Raw genomic sequence first — 21,396 nt, forward strand, 5'->3', positions numbered from 1 at the left:
GTCCCTCAAATATGATGGTGAAATTAGGACATTTCCAGATAAGTAGAAATTAAGGGAATTTGTTAAAACCAGACCAACCTTACAAGAGATGCTAAAAGGAGTCCTTTGGACAGAGAAGCAACACCAGCCAACAACAACTGAACATTAACACACAGGATGATATAACCCAGAAACCAACCCAGCTATGGAAGTATCCAAAATAAATAAGCCTACAGGATTGTAAACAGGGAACCAGAGACACCAACTGACAAATGAGGACAACTACGACCCAAAAAGAGGGGAAAAAAAATATGTGGCATTACAGAACATCTGGATGGTAAGAAAGTCAAGACAACTACAAGGTAGAACAGACTGTTCTATCCTTGGGAAGAAAACTAAAAATCACAGGGTAACCTCAAAGAAAAATGATAAACCTTTACGTCAAAAGAAAAAAGAGGACAAGCATAAATATTCAGCAAACACTAAAACAGTTGCAATGAAGGAAGTGATAACATGATTCATAAACAAAACAAGCTCAGCATAGAAAATTATATGGAACAAAGAAATCGACACAATGAAAAAGCACATGACAAAAATGACAGCAACAAATTCATATTTGCTGATGATCACATATCTGGCAAGGGACTTATCTCCAAGATTGATGGAAAACTCCAATGCCTGAACACCAAAGGAATTAGCAACCCAGTTAAAAAATGGGCAGAAGACATGAATAGACACTTCACCAAGGAGGATATTCAGGTGGTCAGCTAATACATGAAAAGATGCTCACAATCATTGGCCATAAGAGAGATGTAAATTAAAACAAAAATGAGATATACCATCTCACCCCACCACTGATGGCAAGGTTCAATGAGACAGAAAATAACAAATGCTGGTGGGGATGTGGAGAGATTGGGACTCTCATACACTGCTTGTGTGACTGTGAAGTGATACAACCACTGTGGAAAGCAATATGGTGATTCCTTAGAAAGTTCGAATTGGAGATACCATTTGACCCAGCAATCCCATTACTAGGTATATATCCTAGAGAGGTGAGAGCCAGGATAGGAACAGATACATACATGCTCACATTCATCACAGCACTATTTACAGTAGCCAAAAGATGGAAACAACCTACGTGCCCATCAGTGGAAGAGTGGATGACCAAACTATAGTACATACACATACTAGAATGCTATGCAGCACTAAAGAATAATGTAGAGTCTGCAAAACACCACATAATATGGATGAACTTGGAGGACATTATGCTGAGTGAAATAAGTCAGTCACAGAAAGACAAGTATTGTATTAGTTTGTTGTTCTGGAGGGTCAAGGATAGGTTTATATATGGAGGGAAACTTTCTTTGTTCGTTGCCAGAGGTGGGAGGGGAGGGGAGGGAAAATGCATTGACCCATGTCACTTTAGTTTTGTGTATTTCACTGTACATAAATTATATTTCAATAAAATGCATTAACAAATAGTAATAAATAAACTAACGGGAATATAGGGAGGAGTATAGATAGCCCAAGAGTAGATCTGTACCAAGTTGGTGATGTATACATGGGGATTCATTATATTACTTCTCTTCAGAACCACATACTATACTGGAATGCATGGCCTGATTGTGCCATGGAGAAGTTTTGAGAAACTCAGAGATCACATAATAAGATAATAGGTACCTGTTTGTTTTGGGATTTTTTTTTTTTTTTGTATAACTTTGTCAATACCACTTGAACCAGGTCCTAAGAGTGATAACTTTTTTATGTGTTTTCTTTAGAGTTCCACAAACATGTGGAGTTTGATTTCCTTGTCAAGGGTCAATTTCTACGAATGCCCTTGGTCAAACACATGGAACTGGAAAACATCTCATCAGTAAGTTCAAATGCTTACCTCCTGCATTTATCTTAAGCCCCCAGGATTCTTTTGCTTATTATTTTTTCCTAGAAATTTGAACTTTGGTTTTTCTATACATTTAATTTTCAAATTCCCATTCTTCTGAGAATGTGCTAAATGAAGATACAAAGATGCATTCATATTTGGAAGAATTGGCAAGAAAGGGGGTAGTAAATATATGTATACTACTAGGAGTTCTGGTGGCATAATGCCTAAGGCATTTGACTGCTAACCAGAAGGCTGGTGGTTCAAACCCACCAATCACTCCTCAGAAGGAAGACTGGGCAATCTAATTCCCTAGAGATACCGCCTTGGAAACCCAAGGCAGGGTTGCTGTGAGTTGCAATCAACTCGATGGCAGTGAGTTTAACGCTGATGTACAAAATGATTGTGTATATATAACAAAATTTACTGGTTAAGGTATTGTAATTTAAAGGTGATTCCTTCTAATTTTCTAACTTTGTATAAAATTGCTTTTATAATTTAAAATATAATTTATAATTGAATTAAAATTTAAAAAATATATATTCTTTTTGTCTCCCTTTAGCATACATTTTCCAAGGTTATTAATAGTCTTAAGTAATATTACTCTCAGCATATGGTTAGGTCAAAAAAAGTTGCTGACTTTTGTACAACTCCTAATTTGCAGGGTTGATGGAAGGCATTGATATGAAGGAGATAGAGTACTGTGAGGCTTCTTTATCTTTGTAATATACTATTTAAAAACTACCACCTGATTGGCTTCTGGTTTCTCTCTGTGATTAGGAAGAGGTCGTGGAACTGGAATATGTGGAGAAGTACACTGCCCCTCAGCCAGAACAGTGCATGTTCCATGATGACTGGATCAGTGCAGTTAAAGGAGCAGAGGAATGGTATTGCCAGATGCATGTTCTTTTATCTCTTTTTCTTTTAATGCCACCTTTTTTAGTGTTTTTAAATCCACAATGTGAATATTTTTCTCCAATTTCTGATTCTTTGTAAAAGTAATTTTTTGGTATATGTATAGGTGATCATGTCAAAGAAAGATACTTGTATTCACTGTACTCAAGAAGAAACGGGTTATCTATTAATAAGTATTCTTTTTTGTCTCAAGATGTTATAGTGACATTTGTCCTCTGAATAGGTCTTGAGACAATTATTTGGTTGAGCATGATGCTTTTAAGACCAAGGATAATTTGTTCATAGAGGAAAAATAACTTTCATAGCCACAGATCTCCTGACCTACTACTATGAAGACGCATTTTATGCTTTCCTAATGCCAAAAAGGGCTGACTGGAATCACAAAAAAAAAGTGTAGATGGCTCAGAGCAAACCCTCACTGGCCTTACTGATAGGAAAACACAGCTTTCTTCTTTCAAAGTTATGTCACCCAGGCATGCTTACAGTGTTATGTTTTTGGTTTTTATTTTTATTTTAAATGGTTTATACTCTTTTTGTCATGAGGCAAGTACAAAGGACTATTAGGCTTTATAAACAATTTGCATGGCTTCCCTGAGAGTGTAACATCTTATCTACTGGATTTTGAAATCTTTATCTTCATAATTAAAGACGACTATTAAAAGTTTAATTCTCAAGGTTGACTTGGAAACATAATTGATTGCCAGGATCTGAAAATGCTTCTTTTTGTATTTCATAGAATTTTTTTTTCTCCCCATAGGATTCTAACCGGCTCTTATGATAAGACTTCTCGAATCTGGTCCTTAGAAGGAAAGTCAATAATGACGATTGTGGCACATACAGATGTTGTAAAAGATGTGGCCTGGGTGAAAAAAGGTTAGGAGTCTTTGCCTAAACTAAAAAGAATCCTGGGCAGCATTTGGAAAGAAGCCATTTTCAGTGCTGGAGCAGAATAGGGATTAGGGAACATCTAGGAAATGTTTCATACTTCAGTTATGAAGTCTTTCAACAATACAGTGTTTTAAAAGAAAACAATCAGGTAAAAAATCCACGACATTGGTAGAAATGAATCCTTCCTAAATTGACATCTGATAATACACATTTTTAAGTTAATATCGAGTATGTTAAACTCACACTTTTAATAGTATCTTAGAAAATTTTTCCCTTTACATTGTAAGTTAACTTGCTTTTTAAAAGCCAAACTAAGGAACTCTTTTATCTTTTTAACATCTTTCTTTAAATATACATATATATATACATACACATACATACACACACACACACATTTGTTTGGTTTCAGAACACAATAGATTCAAAACTTTTATACTAATTTGTTTCTTAATCTGTGTTCTCCTTTCTTCAGACAGTTTGTCTTGCTTACTGCTGAGTGCCTCTATGGATCAAACGATTATCTTATGGGAGTGGAATATAGAGAGAAACAAGATGAAAGCCCTTCACTGCTGCAGAGGTCATGCTGGGAGTGTGGATTCTATAGCTGTTGATAGTACAGGAACTAAAGTAAGGAGCTGGTGTGGTACTGGTCCTGTGTTAAATTAGAATTTGAGCTATTTGCTAAAAAATTTTTTTCTACATATACTTACTGTGATTGGCTTAGTTTAATAATGTTTAGTGACTAAGGAATATACTTTAAGACCAACAGTAAATAAATATTCAATTAATAAGAGACATGACGATACACTTCCTCAGTCTGAGTGTATCTGGTTTGGAACTATGTATAAACCACAGAAATGTTAAGAAATTAGGTAAACAAGCAGTTTCTCTATGCAGTCTTCTTAAATTATAATAATTGGTATATTTTCAATCTATCAACTACTCATAATGGTATCATAAATTTAAAATGCCTAATTTATCATCCAGCCTAGCATACACTAAATTAGTGTGGATAGTTTGGTTTATTGGTTCCTGATTTACTCTTTATCATGATGAAATTGTTCAAATTGTTATTTGAAAGGAAACAAAGATGTGTGCAGCACTGTAATTGACTTATAAGGATGTACAGACCCTCTTAACAATTAGAAAGGTCCCTAAGCCAATTGAAGAATTCTGGATTTAGGAATGTTTCTTTAGTAATTCTTTACCATTTAAAGTAACAGGATATTTTATACACTCAGAAGAAAAGATCTATGATTTTTCTTATTGAGCCAAAAAAAGTAGTTTACCTGTTGTTGAATCAAGATTTAAATGAATTACCTCTATCTTGTCTTTGGTTACAAGGGACAAAAACTTATCTTAAATTTCTTTAGACTCACAGGAAAATTGATCAGAAGACAGTTTATGATGCAGTTGGGCCTCAGGAACCAAGAGAACAGAGGCTCAGATGTGGCTAGCACACCTCTCCCTCTGTCATCTCTAAATCAGCTTTATTCTCGTTATATATTAGCTTTCTCTACATGGCAATAATCTGGTCTTCGTTTTTTCCCAGATTTTACATCACATGCCATCTTTCCTAGAAAAAGACTCTCTGGACAGATTTAAAAGAAAGGTCTTGAATGAGTAAGAGACATATTGGCACTGTGTAGTTCAGCTGTCTACACTGACTTAAACACTCTGAGCAGAGACTGAGGGTACAACTTCCAGGAGACTAGTAAGATGGGCAGATGATAACTTAGTAGTAAAGGATTTTACTACTAAGTAGTAAAGGAGCCCATGCCCCACAGAAATTAAGCAAAGTTAAAGATTTCAGTTAAATAGTAGAAACAATGAGTCAAGTAATATGATGAATTACATTCCATATTCTTTTTTCCTTTACATATGTGTGTTTAGTTTTGCAGTGGCTCCTGGGATAAGATGTTAAAGATTTGGTCTACAGGTAAATTTAATTTTTCTCTAATTCTGGCTTATTAAACATGTTTTAAGAATTTCCATGAAAGAGAACTTTTTAAGCCATATTTAGCCATAAAAATCGACTAAAACTTTTGAGGATACACATAAAGGAGCATTTCACTCTCATAGTATGGAGAAAGATTTGTGTACTTTTTTGTCTTTCAAACTATTTTCTTCCGGCCACCCCTTATTATAAGAGAATGTCACTGAATTCTTTTAATTATCAATAGGACATAACTACCTTAGTTCTTAAAATTCTAATTTTGGTAAATATATATGTAAGAAAACATCTACTATTTTAGCATTTTTCACATGTACAATCAGTGGCATTATGTTTATTGTGTTTAACTATCACCATTATATTTCCACATTTTTCTGTCACCATTAACAGCAATTCAGTGTCCTCTAAGCAGCAGGTCCCCCTTTTCCTGTCCCTCCTGGTGACCACTAATAAATTCTGGTCTCTATACACTTGGCTTATTCTAGGTATTTCATATAAGTGGGCTCATTTAGTATTTGACCTTTTGTGACTGACTTATTTTATTCAATGTGTTTTCAAGGTTTATCCATCTTGTAACATGTATCAGGACTTCATTTTTCTTTAGTAATATTCTATTGTATGTTTATACCTCATTTTATTGATCCCTTCATTTGTTGATGGACATTCAGGCTGTTTGACTTTTTGGCTATTGTGAGTAATGTTGCAGTGAACATTAGTATACAAGTATGTGTTTGCATTTGCATTTCTGCTTTCAATTCCTTTGGGTGTATACCTACAATTGGAATTACTGAATCACATGCTAATTCTGTTTAACTTCTTGGCGAACTGCTAAACTGTTTTCCGTAGCAGCTGTACCATTTACAACTGACCAGCAATGGATAAGTGTTCCAATTTCTCAACCTCCTGACCAGCACCTGTTGTTTTCCGTTTTTAATCATTACCATCTTAGTGGGTATAAAGTGATACGTCATTGTGGTTTTGCTTTTTATTTTTCCCTAATGTCTAATGATCTTAGGCACATCTTTTCTTATATTTATTGGCCATTTGTATTTCTTTGGGGAAATGTCTATTTAAGTCCATTGTCTCCCCCCCCTCTTTTTTATTGGGTTGTCTTGTGTTATTAAATTCTAGGGTTCTTTATATATTTTGCATATTAAACTGTTGTAAGATACATGGCCATCTGTAGGTATCTCTTCATTTTGTTGATAAAATCTTGTTATAAATAAAAGTGTTTAATTTAGATAAGGAGGGTTCTGGGTTTTGATCGCCTCCTCTTTATCCTGTTGATATGGAAGGAATTCCTGCCTTAGGGTTATGGGGGTGGCCAGACACACTCAGTGCAGGACAAATGAGAGCAGCAGCAATTTATTAGTCATATAACTCACAGCCCCAGTGGAGGAGGGTGCTGTGCCATCACAGGTATTATACTTTGTGTCTTTGTTATCTGTTGCTGCCTTAACAAAAATACCACAAGTAGGTGGCTTGAGAGAACAGAAATAGACTCTCACAGTTTTGGAGGCTAGAAGACCAAATGAGGGTCTCGTGCCATGTCGATTTCTTTTGTGAGCCTTTTTCTAGTTTCTGGTGTCTGCCAGCAATCCTTGGTGTTCTTTGATGTTCCTTGGAGTCCTGTGTGTCTCTGTCTGTTCTGCTCTTTTTATAACTGAGATGTGATTAGGTTTAGGATCTGCCTTCCTCTGATGTGGCCTCTTTAGTATAAAAAAGGAAACCTCCGTTTCTAAACAGGGTTATATTTACAGGTACAGGGGTTATGGTTTCAGTGCATATTTTGGGAGACAAAATTCTATCCTTAACACTCAGGAACAGAATGAACAAGAAGGGCCTGTGGAAGGCCAACTTTGTAGTAACAGGAGGGTAAAATGACCCCTGGTTCCTGGCAGAAGGATGTGGTTGACTTGTTTGAATAATTCTTTAGGCTGTCAGGGAACTGAACTCTACTAAGGGGGTTTGTTGTTGGTTAAGGAGGCATTTATCATGGTCCCAATAATAAGGTGAGTTGTTTGGCTAGGGGACCTTATTCACAGGGCATGGGTGGAAGAACATGGGGTTAGGGCATTTGAGACCCTCCTAGATGTCAAGGCAGCACACAATATTAATTTTAGGCCTTACACCACCCTAGAAATAAACAAAAATACCTTCTCAGTCACTTGGATACACTTCCTGTTAGAGGATTCTGTCAGTTAAACTGGTTTATTTTTTAATTTTAATACAATTTTACCAAGCTTAACTTTATTTGAAAATATAGATGCAACAATGAAGGAAAAGGAGGGAGGGGAAGCACTCCCAGAGGAAGGTGCTTTGATAGGAGTAAGATGACACTGATTGGAAATAAAAGAGAAAACATAAAACATGATTAAATTTTAAAAACCTAGCAGTCCAAAGGAGCTCTGGTAGCGTGGTGCCTAAGGCACTTGACTGCTAACCAGAAGGCTGGCAGTTCAAACCCACCAGCCACTTCTCAGAAGGAAGGTGGGCAATCTACTTACGTAGTGATAATGCCTCAGAAACCCAAGACGGAGTCGCTATGAGTTGGGTCTGACTCGAGGGCACGTAACAACAACAACAAAGTAGTCTAGAACTGTTTATTGTATCAGCAAACAAACCAAAATACCTCTGTCATTTCTGCAGGAATTGTTAGTCAAGGAGAATAAACATGTCTGAAATGTCTCTGCTTTTAATGTGTGTTTGTTCACCTTGTCATTCCCATTTATAATGGAATAATTTGGTCAGAATTCTCCTAGAACTAATAGTAAACAATTTTGCATAACTATTATAAAGTAATAAATACTGATAATGATCTCAAAGACAGCAAGATTTCTAACTTGCTGAATTTTTGTTTTAACACACTTTTTTTTTTTCTTTCTAATTTTTGGAAGATTGGTAATACAGGTATTGTTTTTCTCTAGCACAATTTTCTATTAACCAAATAATGAGGACTCTTCATTCCCTAACCAATTGTGATAACATGTAGGAACTGTATACACAGAAATGTAAAGAATTCTTTGAGATTGTTTGCAATTAATGTATACTATACATTAAGCTCTGGTAGCATAGTGGCTAAGTCACTTGCCTGCTAACCAGACGGCTGGCGGTTCAAACCCACCAGCCACTCCTCGGAAGGAAGGTTGGGCAATCCTACTTCCGTAGTGATACTGCCTCGAAAACCCAAGGAGGGGTCGCTATGAGTCGGGGCCGACTCGACGGCACATAACAACAACAACAACATACATTAAGAGAATGTTAAATCCAATTCTCTATGATGTAGTCCCTACAGATGAAGAAGATGAAATGGAGGAATCCATAAATCGACCCAGGAAGAAACAGAAAACAGAGCAGTTGGGACTGACAAGGGTAAGTGTTTGTAAGAATTATCTGTGCTTGAGTTAGGTCAGTATTGACAAATATGGTAAATTAATGCAATCTTTTCCATTTATATTTACTTTTGCCTTGCCTTGCTGCTGCAACCATAATTTTGCCTTCTTTTAATAGATTAGTACAGTTTTCAATTATAAACATTATTATGTTCCATTTCCTTAGTCTTTGAATGTAGTATCATTGAGCCAGACTTACAGACCAGTAAGTTATTATTTAGCTATCCTATTTGATCTCATGATGCTGGACACCCTTGAAGTGGCTTATGCAATGAAAAATTTGCTATATAATTAGCAAATAATAGAAAAGTTTGGATTTTTAAGGGTAAAAGGATATGATAGTTATCAAAAACAATTGATTTTTCTCTGCATTTCTTTTCAGTATGTGACAATTTACTTGTCATTTGCTTCGTACATTAACATACAGTACAGTTTTTTGTTTTTTAAATTTTATTACGGTAAAATATATAGAACATAAAATTTGCCATTTTAAGTTGGCAGTTAATTACAATTCAGTGCCATTAATTACATTCATTGTGTGGTGCAACCATCACTGCTATACAGTGAAGTTTTTTCTTCTGTATTTCTCAAAATTGCTTTTCTTCCTCCAGTCTGCTTCAGTTTGTTTGTGTTAACAATGTCAAATTTGAGTTTTTCTTCTTTTTAAAACAACTTTGCATACTGTAAAATCCTTTCTTTTACAGCTCTGAGTCTTGATACATGCATGTTGTTAGTTGCCAAGAAGTAAATTCCAACTCATAGCAGCCCCGTGTGTAAAATCATGTAACTACTACCACAATCAGGGTACAGAACAGCCCATTATTCCACACAGTTTCCCTCCTGGCCACTTTGTAGTTGTCCCTTCCTGTGTTCCTTGGCAAAAACTGATCTGTTCTCTACCTGTATAGTTTTTCTTTTTCCAGAATGTCTCATAAGTGGAATCACACAGTATATAGTCTTCTGCATCTGGCTTTTTTCACTAAGCATTCGTAGTTCATCCATGTTGTTCATGTTATCAGGGGTTTTTGTTGCTTCTAAAATGCTGAGTAGTATTCTATTATATGGATGTACCACACTTGGGTTTACTCATTCACCAATTGAGAGATACTTGGGTTGTTTCCACTTTTGGGGCCATTATGAATAAAGCTGCTATAAACATTCATGTGTAGGTTCTTGTGTGAACCTAAGTTTTCATTTCTCTTGGGTAAATACCTAGGAATGGGATTGCTGGTTCATATAAGTTCATCTGTTTTTTTTACCATACCATTTTCTATCCTAGAATCTTCTGGTTACATTTATACTACTTTACTTTTCATTTTGTTTTACATCACAACAGGGGTTATTCTGTCCCTCGCTCTATCAGGTTAGGTTCCTTTACTTCTTTCAGACAAATTTTAGAACTGGAAGAGAGACTTTAGTGATCATTGGGTCTAGAGGTTGGCAAACTGCAGCCTAACAGCTACATTGGCTGTGGCCGATTTTTGTACTGCAGAGAGCTAAAAATGGTTTTTACATTTTGAAGAAGTTGTAAGTACAAGCAAACAAACAAATCAAGAAGAATATGCAATTGTGCTAAATTGTGGTCAAGGTCATGAGACAAAGTATATGTGAACTGCTATATGTAAAGTGTATTTGCTCTGTAAATTTTCACCCAAATCACACACAAAAAAAGGAGTATGCAAGAGAAACTGTTTTATGTGGCCTGAAAAGCCTATAATAATTTACTCTTTGGCCTTTTACAGGAAAAGTTGCCGATCCCTGGTTATTAATATTACTCCATTGCCAAAGGGGCAGGGAGGCCCAATCTTCTGACCTCCTCTAACCCCACCATCTGTAGCCCAAGGCCTATCCCTGCGAGGCCAGACATGTTGCCTCCCTCCAGCCCTTTCATCAACTCTGCCACCAAATGTTCCTCCTGCAGCACCCATCACCTCTCTGCTGGGTTTGATAATTCGCTGCAGTGGCCACAAAGAACTCACAGATTATGGGCTTTATTAGGGAAGCAACAGGCTACAGTTCAAGTTCAATAACACACATAGTCTCTCTGAGCCTGCCGTCTCTCAGCCGACAGTCTCTATTCCAGCAGTGCATGTGTCTTGCATCTCCCAGCTGGCAGTGAGAGATTTCTTCTGCTTCTAGGAGAGCTCCTTCTGAGCCTGGCAGAGTGGCAAACTAACCAATCCCAATATCAGAATTCTATATACCTGAGAGACAGCAAACTTCCAGAAAATTACTTTGTGCTGCTCCCAACAAATAGGTGGATAACTTTAACAGTCAGGAGCTACTCAGTTGCTCGTGGCATATTCCACCACTTATGGCTAGAAAAGCCATACCAGGTAATTTACTACACCCATATTACAGATAAGGTAATAATATTTAAGGAGGCTAAATGTAACACAGTTACAATATTTGTTGACTATCTCCCAGTCCAGAATGTTTTCCCTCTCTTTCACATGTTTCTTATGTTTAAGACAGGCACTATACCTAGTTCGGTGCTTTTACTTTGGGAAGGATATTGGATATTTTTGGAGTATTAGTAAATGGCCCTGGACATTATTTTTAAATTAAGTAATAGGATTTAAACATGCTGAGGAAGTAGGGTGATAAGAATAATGTTGAGATTAATTTATCTCAAAGAGTCTTGTATAAATTGGCAGTATCTTCAACTTGAACCTACGTCTGTCTGATCTCAAAGCCTTTTCCATTAACCTCTACATGTAATATATTTGTCAGCTGGTAGAATTGCTAGTGCTAGTATTAATACTGCTCAAAATGAAAAGCACACATAATCCTTAGCTATAAACAGATGAAGCAGCAACAGAATATACTGGAAAGATGACAAACTTTACAAGAATATTTGGGTTCAAACTTGAGTCTTGCCACTTATAAATTGTATGACCTTGGGCAAGTTAACTTTCTCAGCTTCAGTTTCTTCATCTCTAAAATGAAAACAGAAAAATTTATCTTGGAAGTTTGTTGTAAAGAAGAAATAAGGCAGTGCACGAAAGCTGAAGCACCTGGCAAACTAATACGAGTTTCAGAAGTAATAACTAGTTCTATTAATTTGAAATGAAAATACTTTCCCCTTTTGGGGGTCTTTCACTTCCAGATTCCCATGGTGACCCTCTCTGGCCACAAGGAAGCAATTTCTTCAGTTCTGTGGTCAGATGCTGAAGAAGTCTGCAGTGCATCGTGGGACCACACAATTAGAGTGTGGGATGTTGAGACTGGCAGTCTTAAGTCAACTTTGGTAAGACTTAACAGATTCAAAGATTCTCTGATTGACTTTGATCTTTTAAGTGATAAATTTCTAGAGATCTTTACTTTTAGTCCACCATAGTTCAATGTTCTTTTCTCTTTCAGACAGGAAATAAAGTTTTTAATTGTATCTCCTATTCACCACTTTGTAAACGTTTAGCATCTGGAAGCACTGATAGGCATATCAGACTGTGGGATCCCCGAACTAAAGGTGAGTCTTGTAAACCTCTGTAGGGGGAGGGAGTGTGTGTGAATAACACGAATTTCTCTTCTCACTACAGATGGGTATACAAATTGAAATTTCTAGAAATATTGTTTGGGTTTGCTCTACTACTTCTCTTTCCTAACATTCAACAGTTGTTGTCTTTTTTGCTTTGTTTAGATGGTTCTTTGGTGTCGCTGTCCCTAACATCTCATACAGGCTGGGTCACATCAGTAAAGTGGTCTCCTACACATGAACAGCAACTGATCTCAGGTTCTTTAGATAACTTTGTCAAGTTGTGGGATACAAGAAGGTAAATTCTATTTATGATCTACAAAAGAAATATACTAATTACCTGTCAAATACAGAAAAAAATGAAGGAAACCCTGAAATGATTAACAGCAAAAGGATAAGAAAAAGTTTAGTCATACTGATAAGATAAATACAAAAGTTTGTAAAATCCATCTTTCTTACATTGAAATTATTATTGTTATAAGACCAATGGAAAAAACAGTTATGGATATTGTCCTGAATCTTAATGTAAATATAATTAATATTTTAGAAGTAAAGAGGGACATTGGTCAGTGAATAAATGGAATGGTGATCAGAGTATGCATTAATAGAGAATTAACAGGAAATTAAATAAAAATGTGGATATTAAAAGATAATCAGATATTAAAGGTTTCTTATAACTGGACTAGTGCTATGATAATATTATATACAGAATGTCCCCAATAAAATGGATGTACAATTTATTTATATCTTCTCGTAAGTGGAGAGGCACTAATTACATACTTGTTTCTTTGTTGTTGTTTTACCTTAAATCTGCCTTCTCACATCCTTACACTACCTTGTAATACATAATTTCTTAACATCTAGAGGTATACATGTTTTAAGTGTATACTTTATATAGCAATTATTGTATAGTTGACAGTTATAAGTGCTATGAAGAAAGTAAAGCAAAGTAAAGGAACACTACTTTGGGACTGGCCTGAGAAAATGGTATTTCAGTAGTGAAATGAATGATGTGAAGGTATGATCAATGCAAAAACCATAGCAGAGGAACAGCAGGTAAAGTAGGAAGAATCTTGGCATGCTGGCCAAATAGCAAGAAGGCCAGTGTTGGCAGAGTTGAGCAGGCAAGGGGAAAGTGGCAGGGCAGGAAGGGAGTTGCCGTGTCAGTAGAACCTAATAGGCCATGGTACGGCATTTGGGTCTCATTCGAAGTGTGATGAAAGGTCCCGGTAAGGGTTTTGAGCAGAGGAGGAGGAATGGAAGCAGACTTAGGAGAGAGACTTGGAATGTGGTGGTACAATTAGAGATGATTCTAGGTATATTCTGAAGATAGCTCTTTAACAGGACTAACTTGTGGATTGAATATGGAGGCAGGACTCAAAGATAATGTCTACCTTTTCCACCTGAGCAATTGGATGATGGTTAGAAAGAGTAGAAAAACAAGTTTGGGAGGGAAAATCAAGAGTTTTGTTTTTGTTGTTTTAAATTTGTAAAACCTATAAGGCATCTAGATGTCTGTTAGGCAGCTGGATATATGTAGGAAGTTTAAGGGAAAAGTTCGAGCTGAAGATACAAATTTGGGAGTTATTAGCATGTAGTGGATAGACGAAGGTATATAAAGCCATGATTTGGGGATAAAAGAAAGGTGGTCAAGGATTATGCAAATGGGACTGATTTTAAATAGACATTTTTATAAATAAATGACATTTTTTTCTGAATATATTTGTTACAGCAAATCCCTGTAGTTTGCAAATGATATAGGAAAAACAGGAGAAATATTGAAGTAAATACAAAATTTTAAGATTAAGTGGTTCTTGGGGCAAGGACTGTAAACCCTGTCAAGTTTTCAGAAAAGTATTAGTGATTATGTATTCATATATGCTTATTTTAATAACTGTGAAGTATGTATAAGATGTTACTGTTTTCATCTTTTAGTTGTAAAGCTCCTCTCTATGATCTGGCCGCTCATGAAGACAAAGTTCTGGGTGTGGACTGGACAGACACAGGGGTAGGAATTTCTTTCTTACTTGGTGAAGAAGAAAACGTATTATTGGAATAAATCTAGTGTTTGTATTGATAGTTTTACTAGTTTCAGTATATCTGACATTTATAATTCTGTATTGTGTTTTCCCTGAAACACACTTCTCATTTAAAGAAGAAACAAATTTTGTCCTTTAAAATTAGTAAAATTTGGGGAAAAAATTAATTTTAATTTGAAGATGTTTATTTTTCTGCAAATGTATAAGTGTTTTAAGTATATAAACTTGCTCCTTCAAACTAATTGGGTCAAAATATTTCCAAGTTAGGAAACTGTTAAATACTAACTCTGGATTATAAAATGTGTTTAAAGAATTATAATTTTATTATTTTTATGTTTTTACATAAGCTCTTACTGCCTAAAAATTCTTTCCAAATACAGTTCCTAAAGCTATTTGAATAATTTATAATATTCATTTACTTGCAAACAATTAATGCCCTCTAAAGACTTAATTTTTTTAAATAGATAACTGTACCACCCTTTAGACTTATTTATTACATTTTTTAGCTAGCGCTTTAAAGAAAGTACAATAGTATATTACATCCTAACTGAATTCAGATTGGTCACTTTTAAAGTTTTAATACACTATATTGTGTATAATAGTGAAAATTGATGCAATTGGTCCTTATAAATACTCTCAAGGCAAGTTAACTACCCCTCCACAATTCTAATCAAAATCATTGGTATTTTGTTAGTTTAGTTATCATATGAATTAATTGTATTTACTTACATATTTGCATTTTTTTCTCTCCCTTTATGCAGTTACTTCTGAGTGGAGGAGCAGACAATAAATTGTATTCCTACAGATACTCACCTACCACTTCTCATGTGGGCGCATGAACGGGAATGATAATTTGACTGTAAAGATTCTTTCTATAAGTGAAATCAATAGCAAATCATCAGATTACATATAACTGCAGATCAACTCTTTAGGAAACAGCCTTTTAGATTACAGTTTATATAAGGTTTTCACCTCTGATAATAGCTAACATATCATTGTATTTTTCTTTATTTTGTATTTATGACAGTTTGTGTTTTTAAGATATTAAACGTGGCCTGCATTCTCTACCTTACACTAAACTCTTGAAATTGTTTTTTTTTCCCAAAGGTATTGGTTTGAATTAAGATTTGTTTTTGAAATACTATGTTATGCATATATTAGATACACAGTCGTTAATTGTACAGCTTTTTTTTCTGATGGAAAAGCAGGTGTTTTAAAATCAACTGCTGAAAAATGCATATAAAAAGACATCTTTACTATGAAAAAAATAGAAACACAGTTTGCTTTTAGCAAATTAAGTGATATCTGAGTATAAGAAAACAACTCTTTGTAGGTATGGGGGACATAAAAGAAATAGGTGTTGCCTATTTATTATTTAAGTAATTCCAAATCACACCTCTTTTTCTGACCTCCTTCATACGTAGATAATAGATTCTTTAAACAGAATCTTTCAGTCAGTATCATAAACATTCTACAGATTTTATGAATTATCATTAGCATTTTTATATATGTTAAATACCAAATATTTAAATATTGTAAAAAGTGACTTCCATCTTTAATAGATCGTTATTCTCAAGAATGCCTTACAGCCTAATGGTATTAAACAGGAAGTCACTTTGTTTTCATCACTAGACTCTAATGCAGTATGTCTTAAATAATGTCCCCATCATGGAATTCTGAAAAACAACATTTATACCTAGCTACAGCTGAAAGCGAAATTAACAGTGGATTAAACAAGTTAGGAGTTTACTTTTCTAGTATGTAAAAGTCTAAAGACAGTCCAGGGTTGATACAGTAGTTTTTACCACATTACTTAAGGACTCAGACTCCTGCAACCACTAAGACATGGCCCTCATTCTCATATCCACTAAGAGCTATAACTCTGGTCATCACAATTTTTATAAAAGTATATTTGAATGCCAAAAAAGTGACTAAATGTATCCAGAATATTCATACACAAAATGCTTATATTCCTCATCTTGTGCATGTCACTGTTAGGTGCCATCGCCATCGAGTCATCTCCGACTCATAGTGACCTCATGTACAGCAGAACGAAACACTGTCCAGTCTTGTGCCAGCCCCATGATCTTTGCTATACCTGAGCCCATCGTTGCAGCCACTGTGTCAATCCATCTCACTGACGGAATGGTCCCTTCTTGCAACATGATGAAAGTAGGTGAGATGAAGTTTGGCCATTCTCACTTCCAAGGAGCATTCTGGCTGCACTTCCTCCAGGACAGAATTGTTAGTTCTTTTAGCAGTCCATGGTACTTACAGCATTCTTCGCCAACACCACAACTCAAAAGCATCGACTCTTCTTTGGTCTTCCTTTTTCATTGTCCAGCTCTCTCACATGCATATGAGGCAACTGAAAATGCCATGGCTTGTGTCAAGTGCACCTTAGTCTTCAAGGAAACATGTTTGGTCTTCAGCACTTGAAGGAGGTTCTTTGCAGCAGATTTGCCCAATGCTATACGATGTTTGATATTTTGACTGCTGCTTCCATTGGTGTTGATTGTAGAACCAAGTAATATGAAGTCTTTGACAACTTCAATCTTTTCTCCATTTATCATGATGCTGCTTATTGGTCCCGTCATGAGGATTTTTGTTTTCTTTATATAGAGGTGTACTCCATACTGAAGACTGTAGTCTTCAGTCTTCATCAGTAAGTGCTTCAAGTCATCCTCAGGTTCAGCAAGCAAAGTTGTGTCGTCTGCATAACATAGGTTGTTAATGAGTCTTCTTCCAGTCCTGATGCCATGTTCTTCTTCAGATAGTCCAGCTTCTGATTCTTTGCTCAGCATATAGATTGAATAAGTATGGTGGAAGGATACAACCCCGATGCACTCCCTTCTTGATTTTAAACCACACAGTATCCCCTTGTGTTCGAACAACAGCCTCCTGGTGTATGTACAAGTTCCTCAAGAGCACAATTAAGTGTTCTGGAATTCCAGTTCTTCTCAATGTTATCCATAATTTGTTATAATCCACACAATCGAATGCTTTTGCATAGTCAATAAAACACAAGTAAACATCTTTCTCGTATTCTTTGCTTTGAGCCAAGATCCATCTGATATCAGTAATCCCTCGTTCCATGTCCTCTTCTGAATCCAGCTTGCATTTCTGGAAGTTCTCTGTCAATTTACTGCTGTAACTGTTTTTTAATTATCTTCAGTAAGATTTTACTTGTGTGTGATATTAATGATACTGTTCAATAATTTCCACATTCTGTGGAATCACCTTTCTTTGGAATAGGTACAAATATGAGTCTTTTCCAGTCAGTTGGCCGGGTAGTTGTCTCCCAAATCTCCTGGCATAGCCGAGTGAGTGCCTCTAGTGCAGCATCCATTTGTTGAAACATCTTAATGGGTATTCCATCAATTCCTGGAGCCTTGTTTTTTGCCACTTCCCTCAGTGCAGCTTCGACTTCTTCCTTCAGTACCATTAGTTCTTGATCATATGCCACCTCCCAAAATGGATGAACATCAACCTATTCTTTTTGGTACAGTGACTGTATTTCTTCCATCTTCTTTTGATGTTTCTTGCATCATTCAATATATTGCCCATAGAATCTTTCAATATTGCAACTTGAGGCTTAAATTTCCTCTTCAGTTCTTTCAGCTAGAGAAATGCTGAGTGTTGTTCTGGTTACCTAGTGTCACTCTGACAAGAATATATACCACAAATGGGATGGCTTAAACAAACAGTTTATTCTCTTACAGTTTGGAGGCTTTAAGTCCAAGTTCAAAGTGCCAGTGCTGGGTGAAAGCCCCTCAACCTTGGGTTTCAGTTCTGGCTGCTGAGACTGACAAGCCCAAGGCTGGCAAGTAAAAAGGCACAGTCCTGATGTTACCAAACCATATGGCAGGCCATTAATTAAAGTCCACTGAAAGTCCCAAGGTCGGTAGAGCACAGCAGGCTGCTGAACAGTGACGTGGCTACATGCAGGGTTCTTAAGTGTGCCATAAGCTAGAGACCATTCCCAAAGCTGTTTTTTATATACGGGAATCAGACCACATACCCAAAGCGGCTACTCAGCTGCTTGTGACAGGTCTCACCACGGAGTTGAATGCCAGTCTCATCATGGGGAATAACTACCACCAGCTGCACAGCCACTCAACCAGGCTCAAACAGGTTGACACACAAACCACCACACCAAGTGTGTTCTTCCCTTTTGGCTTTCCAACTCCATGTCTTTGCACATTTCATTATAATAATTGACTTTGTCTTCTCAAGCTGTTCTTTGAAATCTTCTGTTTAGCTCTTTGATCTTGTCATTTCTTCCATTTGCTTTAGCTACACTCCAGTCAAGGGCAAATTTCAGAGTCTCTTCTGACATCCATTTTGGTCTTTTCTTCCTTTCCTGTCTTTTTAAAGACCTTCTGCTTTCTTCCTGGATGAAGTTCTTGATGTCATCCCACAATTCCTCTGATTTTTGGTCATTGATTTTCAGTGCATCAAATCTGTTCTTTAAATGGTCTCTAAATTCAGGAGGGATATAATCAAGGTCAGATTTTAGCTCTTGTGGACTTGTTTTAATTATCTTCAACTTCAACTTGAACTTGCAAACGAGCAGTTAATGGTATGTTCCACAATCAGCTCCTGGCCTTGTTTTAGCTGAAGATATTGAGCTTCTCCATCACCTCTTGCCACAGATGTAGTCACTCTGTTTCCTGTGCACTCCTTCTGGTGAAGTCCATGTGTATAATCGCCGTTTGTTGTTGAAAAAGGTATCTGCAATGAATAAGTCATTGGTCTTGTAAAATTCTATCATGCAGTCTCCAGCATTGTTTCTATCTCTAAGGCCAAATTTTCCAACTACCAGTGATTATTCTTTGTTTCCAACTTTTGCATTCTAGTCACCAGTGATAATCAGCATATCTTGATTGCATGCTGGTCAATTTCAGACTGCAGAAGTTGGTAAAAATCTTCAGTTTCCTCATCTTTGGCTTTGGTGGTTGGTGCAGAAATTTGAATAATAGTGGTATTAACTGGCTTTCCTTGTAGGCATATGGATATTTTTCTATCACTGATAGCATTGTACTTCAGGATAGATCTTGAAACATTCTTTGTGACAAGGAATGTCACGTCATTCCTCTTCAATGTCATTTCCAGCATAGTAGATCATATGGTTATCTGATTCAAAATGGCCAAAACCAGTCCATTCCAGTTCACTAATGCCTAGCATATCAATCTTTATGTGTTCCATTTCATTTTTGACAACTTCTGGTTTTCTTAAATTCATACTTTTTCCATGTTCTGATTTTCAATGGATGTTTGCAGCTGTTTCTTCTCATATTGAGTCGTGCCACTTCAGCAAATGGAGGCCCTGAAAGCTCTACTTTATCCATATCCTTAAGGTAGGCTCTTCTGATGAGGCAGCTCTTTCCCAGTCATATTTTGAGTGCCTTCTGACTTGAGGGGCTCATCTTCCAGCACTGTATTGGACAGTGTTTCAGTGCTATTCATAAAATTTTCCAGTAGTATATCACTGTTTCACTACTATTCATAAGGTTTTCCCTGGCCAATTCTTTGAGAAGTGGATGGCCTCTTCCTTCTTCCGAGTCTGTCTCAGTCTGGAAGCTCCACCAAAACTGGTTCACCATGGGCATCCCTGCTGGCACAGCCTCCAGCCTCACAGCAACATGCAAGCCACCACAGTACGGCAAACTGACAGACATGTTTGTCTCCCTTAGCTCTTCCAACTGCTTCACTTTCTAGGCTTCCCCCTGTCTGTTCCTGCTGGTCCTATCTGCTGCTGCTCCCTGCCGCCTGGGGGCTGTCCCCCACCCTCCTTACCTGGTGCATACTGGTCTTAATTTTGTATCTGTAGTCTCTGGAGATCTAACTTTCAGAGGGCAAAGATGATGTTTGCTGCTGTATTTCTGTTCTGGATGGTTCCTGAATGAGCCTTAAGGGCAGAGTTAGAGCGTCTCTCTTAATCCACCCCTTCTGGGCTAATCAAATGTATGCATACACCAGGTACTTAAAGGAAAAGAGGCCTTTTTATTAGATGTAGTAGACAAAGGAGGAACTAGCATTAAGTACTGGTCCCTTGCTTATTCCGAATACTAGTTCCAAGGCACGATACATATAGGGTTCAGCCATTCTCCCTTGGGATGAATATAACATTAGAGACCAAGTCTCTTGGACAAAGATTGCCTCTGATGGATCTCTGCCAAACTCCTCCCCCAGTCACTCCATAGAAGAAAAGACTTGGCAGTCCGCTACCATAAAGACTACAGCCTAGGAAACCCTATGTTGCAGCTCTACTCTGTCAAATAGGGTCACTATGAGTTGGAATTGACCACACACAACAACAAATTTCCTTCTGAGATTTGCTTGGAGAAAATGGGTAAATCTGCTTTTGCAGAGCTAGGAGAAGCTAGTAAGCTGACAATGCAGTGCTCAGAACCTGCCATCCTGTACAAGGTTATATATGCTGTCTTGACACAGTAAATATGTTCATAATCAGGTTGATGCTTGCTTTCTTACTTCATTGACAGAGGTTTAAGAAATTCCTTTTGTTTAACATAAACTTGTCTAAATTTAAAACTAATTTCAAAGTATACCTAATTGCTGAGTAAGTCCTTTCAAAGAAAAAAGGTTGTACTTCTACCATGTAGGGTCTCTACTGGGGTGGAGGAAAGGGGAAAAATACAAAAATGTATAAGACATAAATACTATCTTCAAAAGCATCACATTCTTACGTGAGACATATCCATTAAAAATTAGTTACAATAGTGTCCTAAGTGCAAAACCAAAACCAAACTCACTGCCGTTGAGTCGATTCTGACTCATAGCAACCACCCTTGGGTTTCGAAGTAAGTAGATTGCCCAGTCTTCCTTCTGAGGAGTGGCTGGTGGGTTTGAAC

At 36.7% G+C, this 21,396-nt stretch overlaps 1 protein-coding gene across 1 annotated transcript in view; it reads left to right on the forward strand.

Annotated features, from left to right (window-relative positions):
* The window catches only part of WDR12 (WD repeat domain 12), a 25,204-nt gene extending 9,844 nt beyond the window's left edge, over positions 1-15,360 (forward strand). The window contains exons 3-13 of the mRNA XM_007936034.2: positions 1,758-1,852; positions 2,639-2,745; positions 3,531-3,646; positions 4,134-4,288; positions 5,555-5,600; positions 8,902-8,987; positions 12,117-12,257; positions 12,371-12,476; positions 12,648-12,780; positions 14,418-14,490; positions 15,283-15,360. Coding sequence (XP_007934225.1) covers positions 1,758-1,852; positions 2,639-2,745; positions 3,531-3,646; positions 4,134-4,288; positions 5,555-5,600; positions 8,902-8,987; positions 12,117-12,257; positions 12,371-12,476; positions 12,648-12,780; positions 14,418-14,490; positions 15,283-15,360 — 1,136 coding nt within the window. The remainder of the gene's footprint in view (positions 1-1,757; positions 1,853-2,638; positions 2,746-3,530; positions 3,647-4,133; positions 4,289-5,554; positions 5,601-8,901; positions 8,988-12,116; positions 12,258-12,370; positions 12,477-12,647; positions 12,781-14,417; positions 14,491-15,282) is intronic.
* The last annotated feature ends 6,036 nt before the right edge of the window (positions 15,361-21,396 follow it).

The sequence above is a fragment of the Orycteropus afer genome, unplaced genomic scaffold (genome assembly GCF_000298275.1).
Source record: "Orycteropus afer afer isolate SDZICR_OR568_19922 unplaced genomic scaffold, OryAfe1.0 scaffold00002, whole genome shotgun sequence".
Classification (NCBI taxonomy): Eukaryota; Metazoa; Chordata; class Mammalia; order Tubulidentata; family Orycteropodidae; genus Orycteropus; species Orycteropus afer.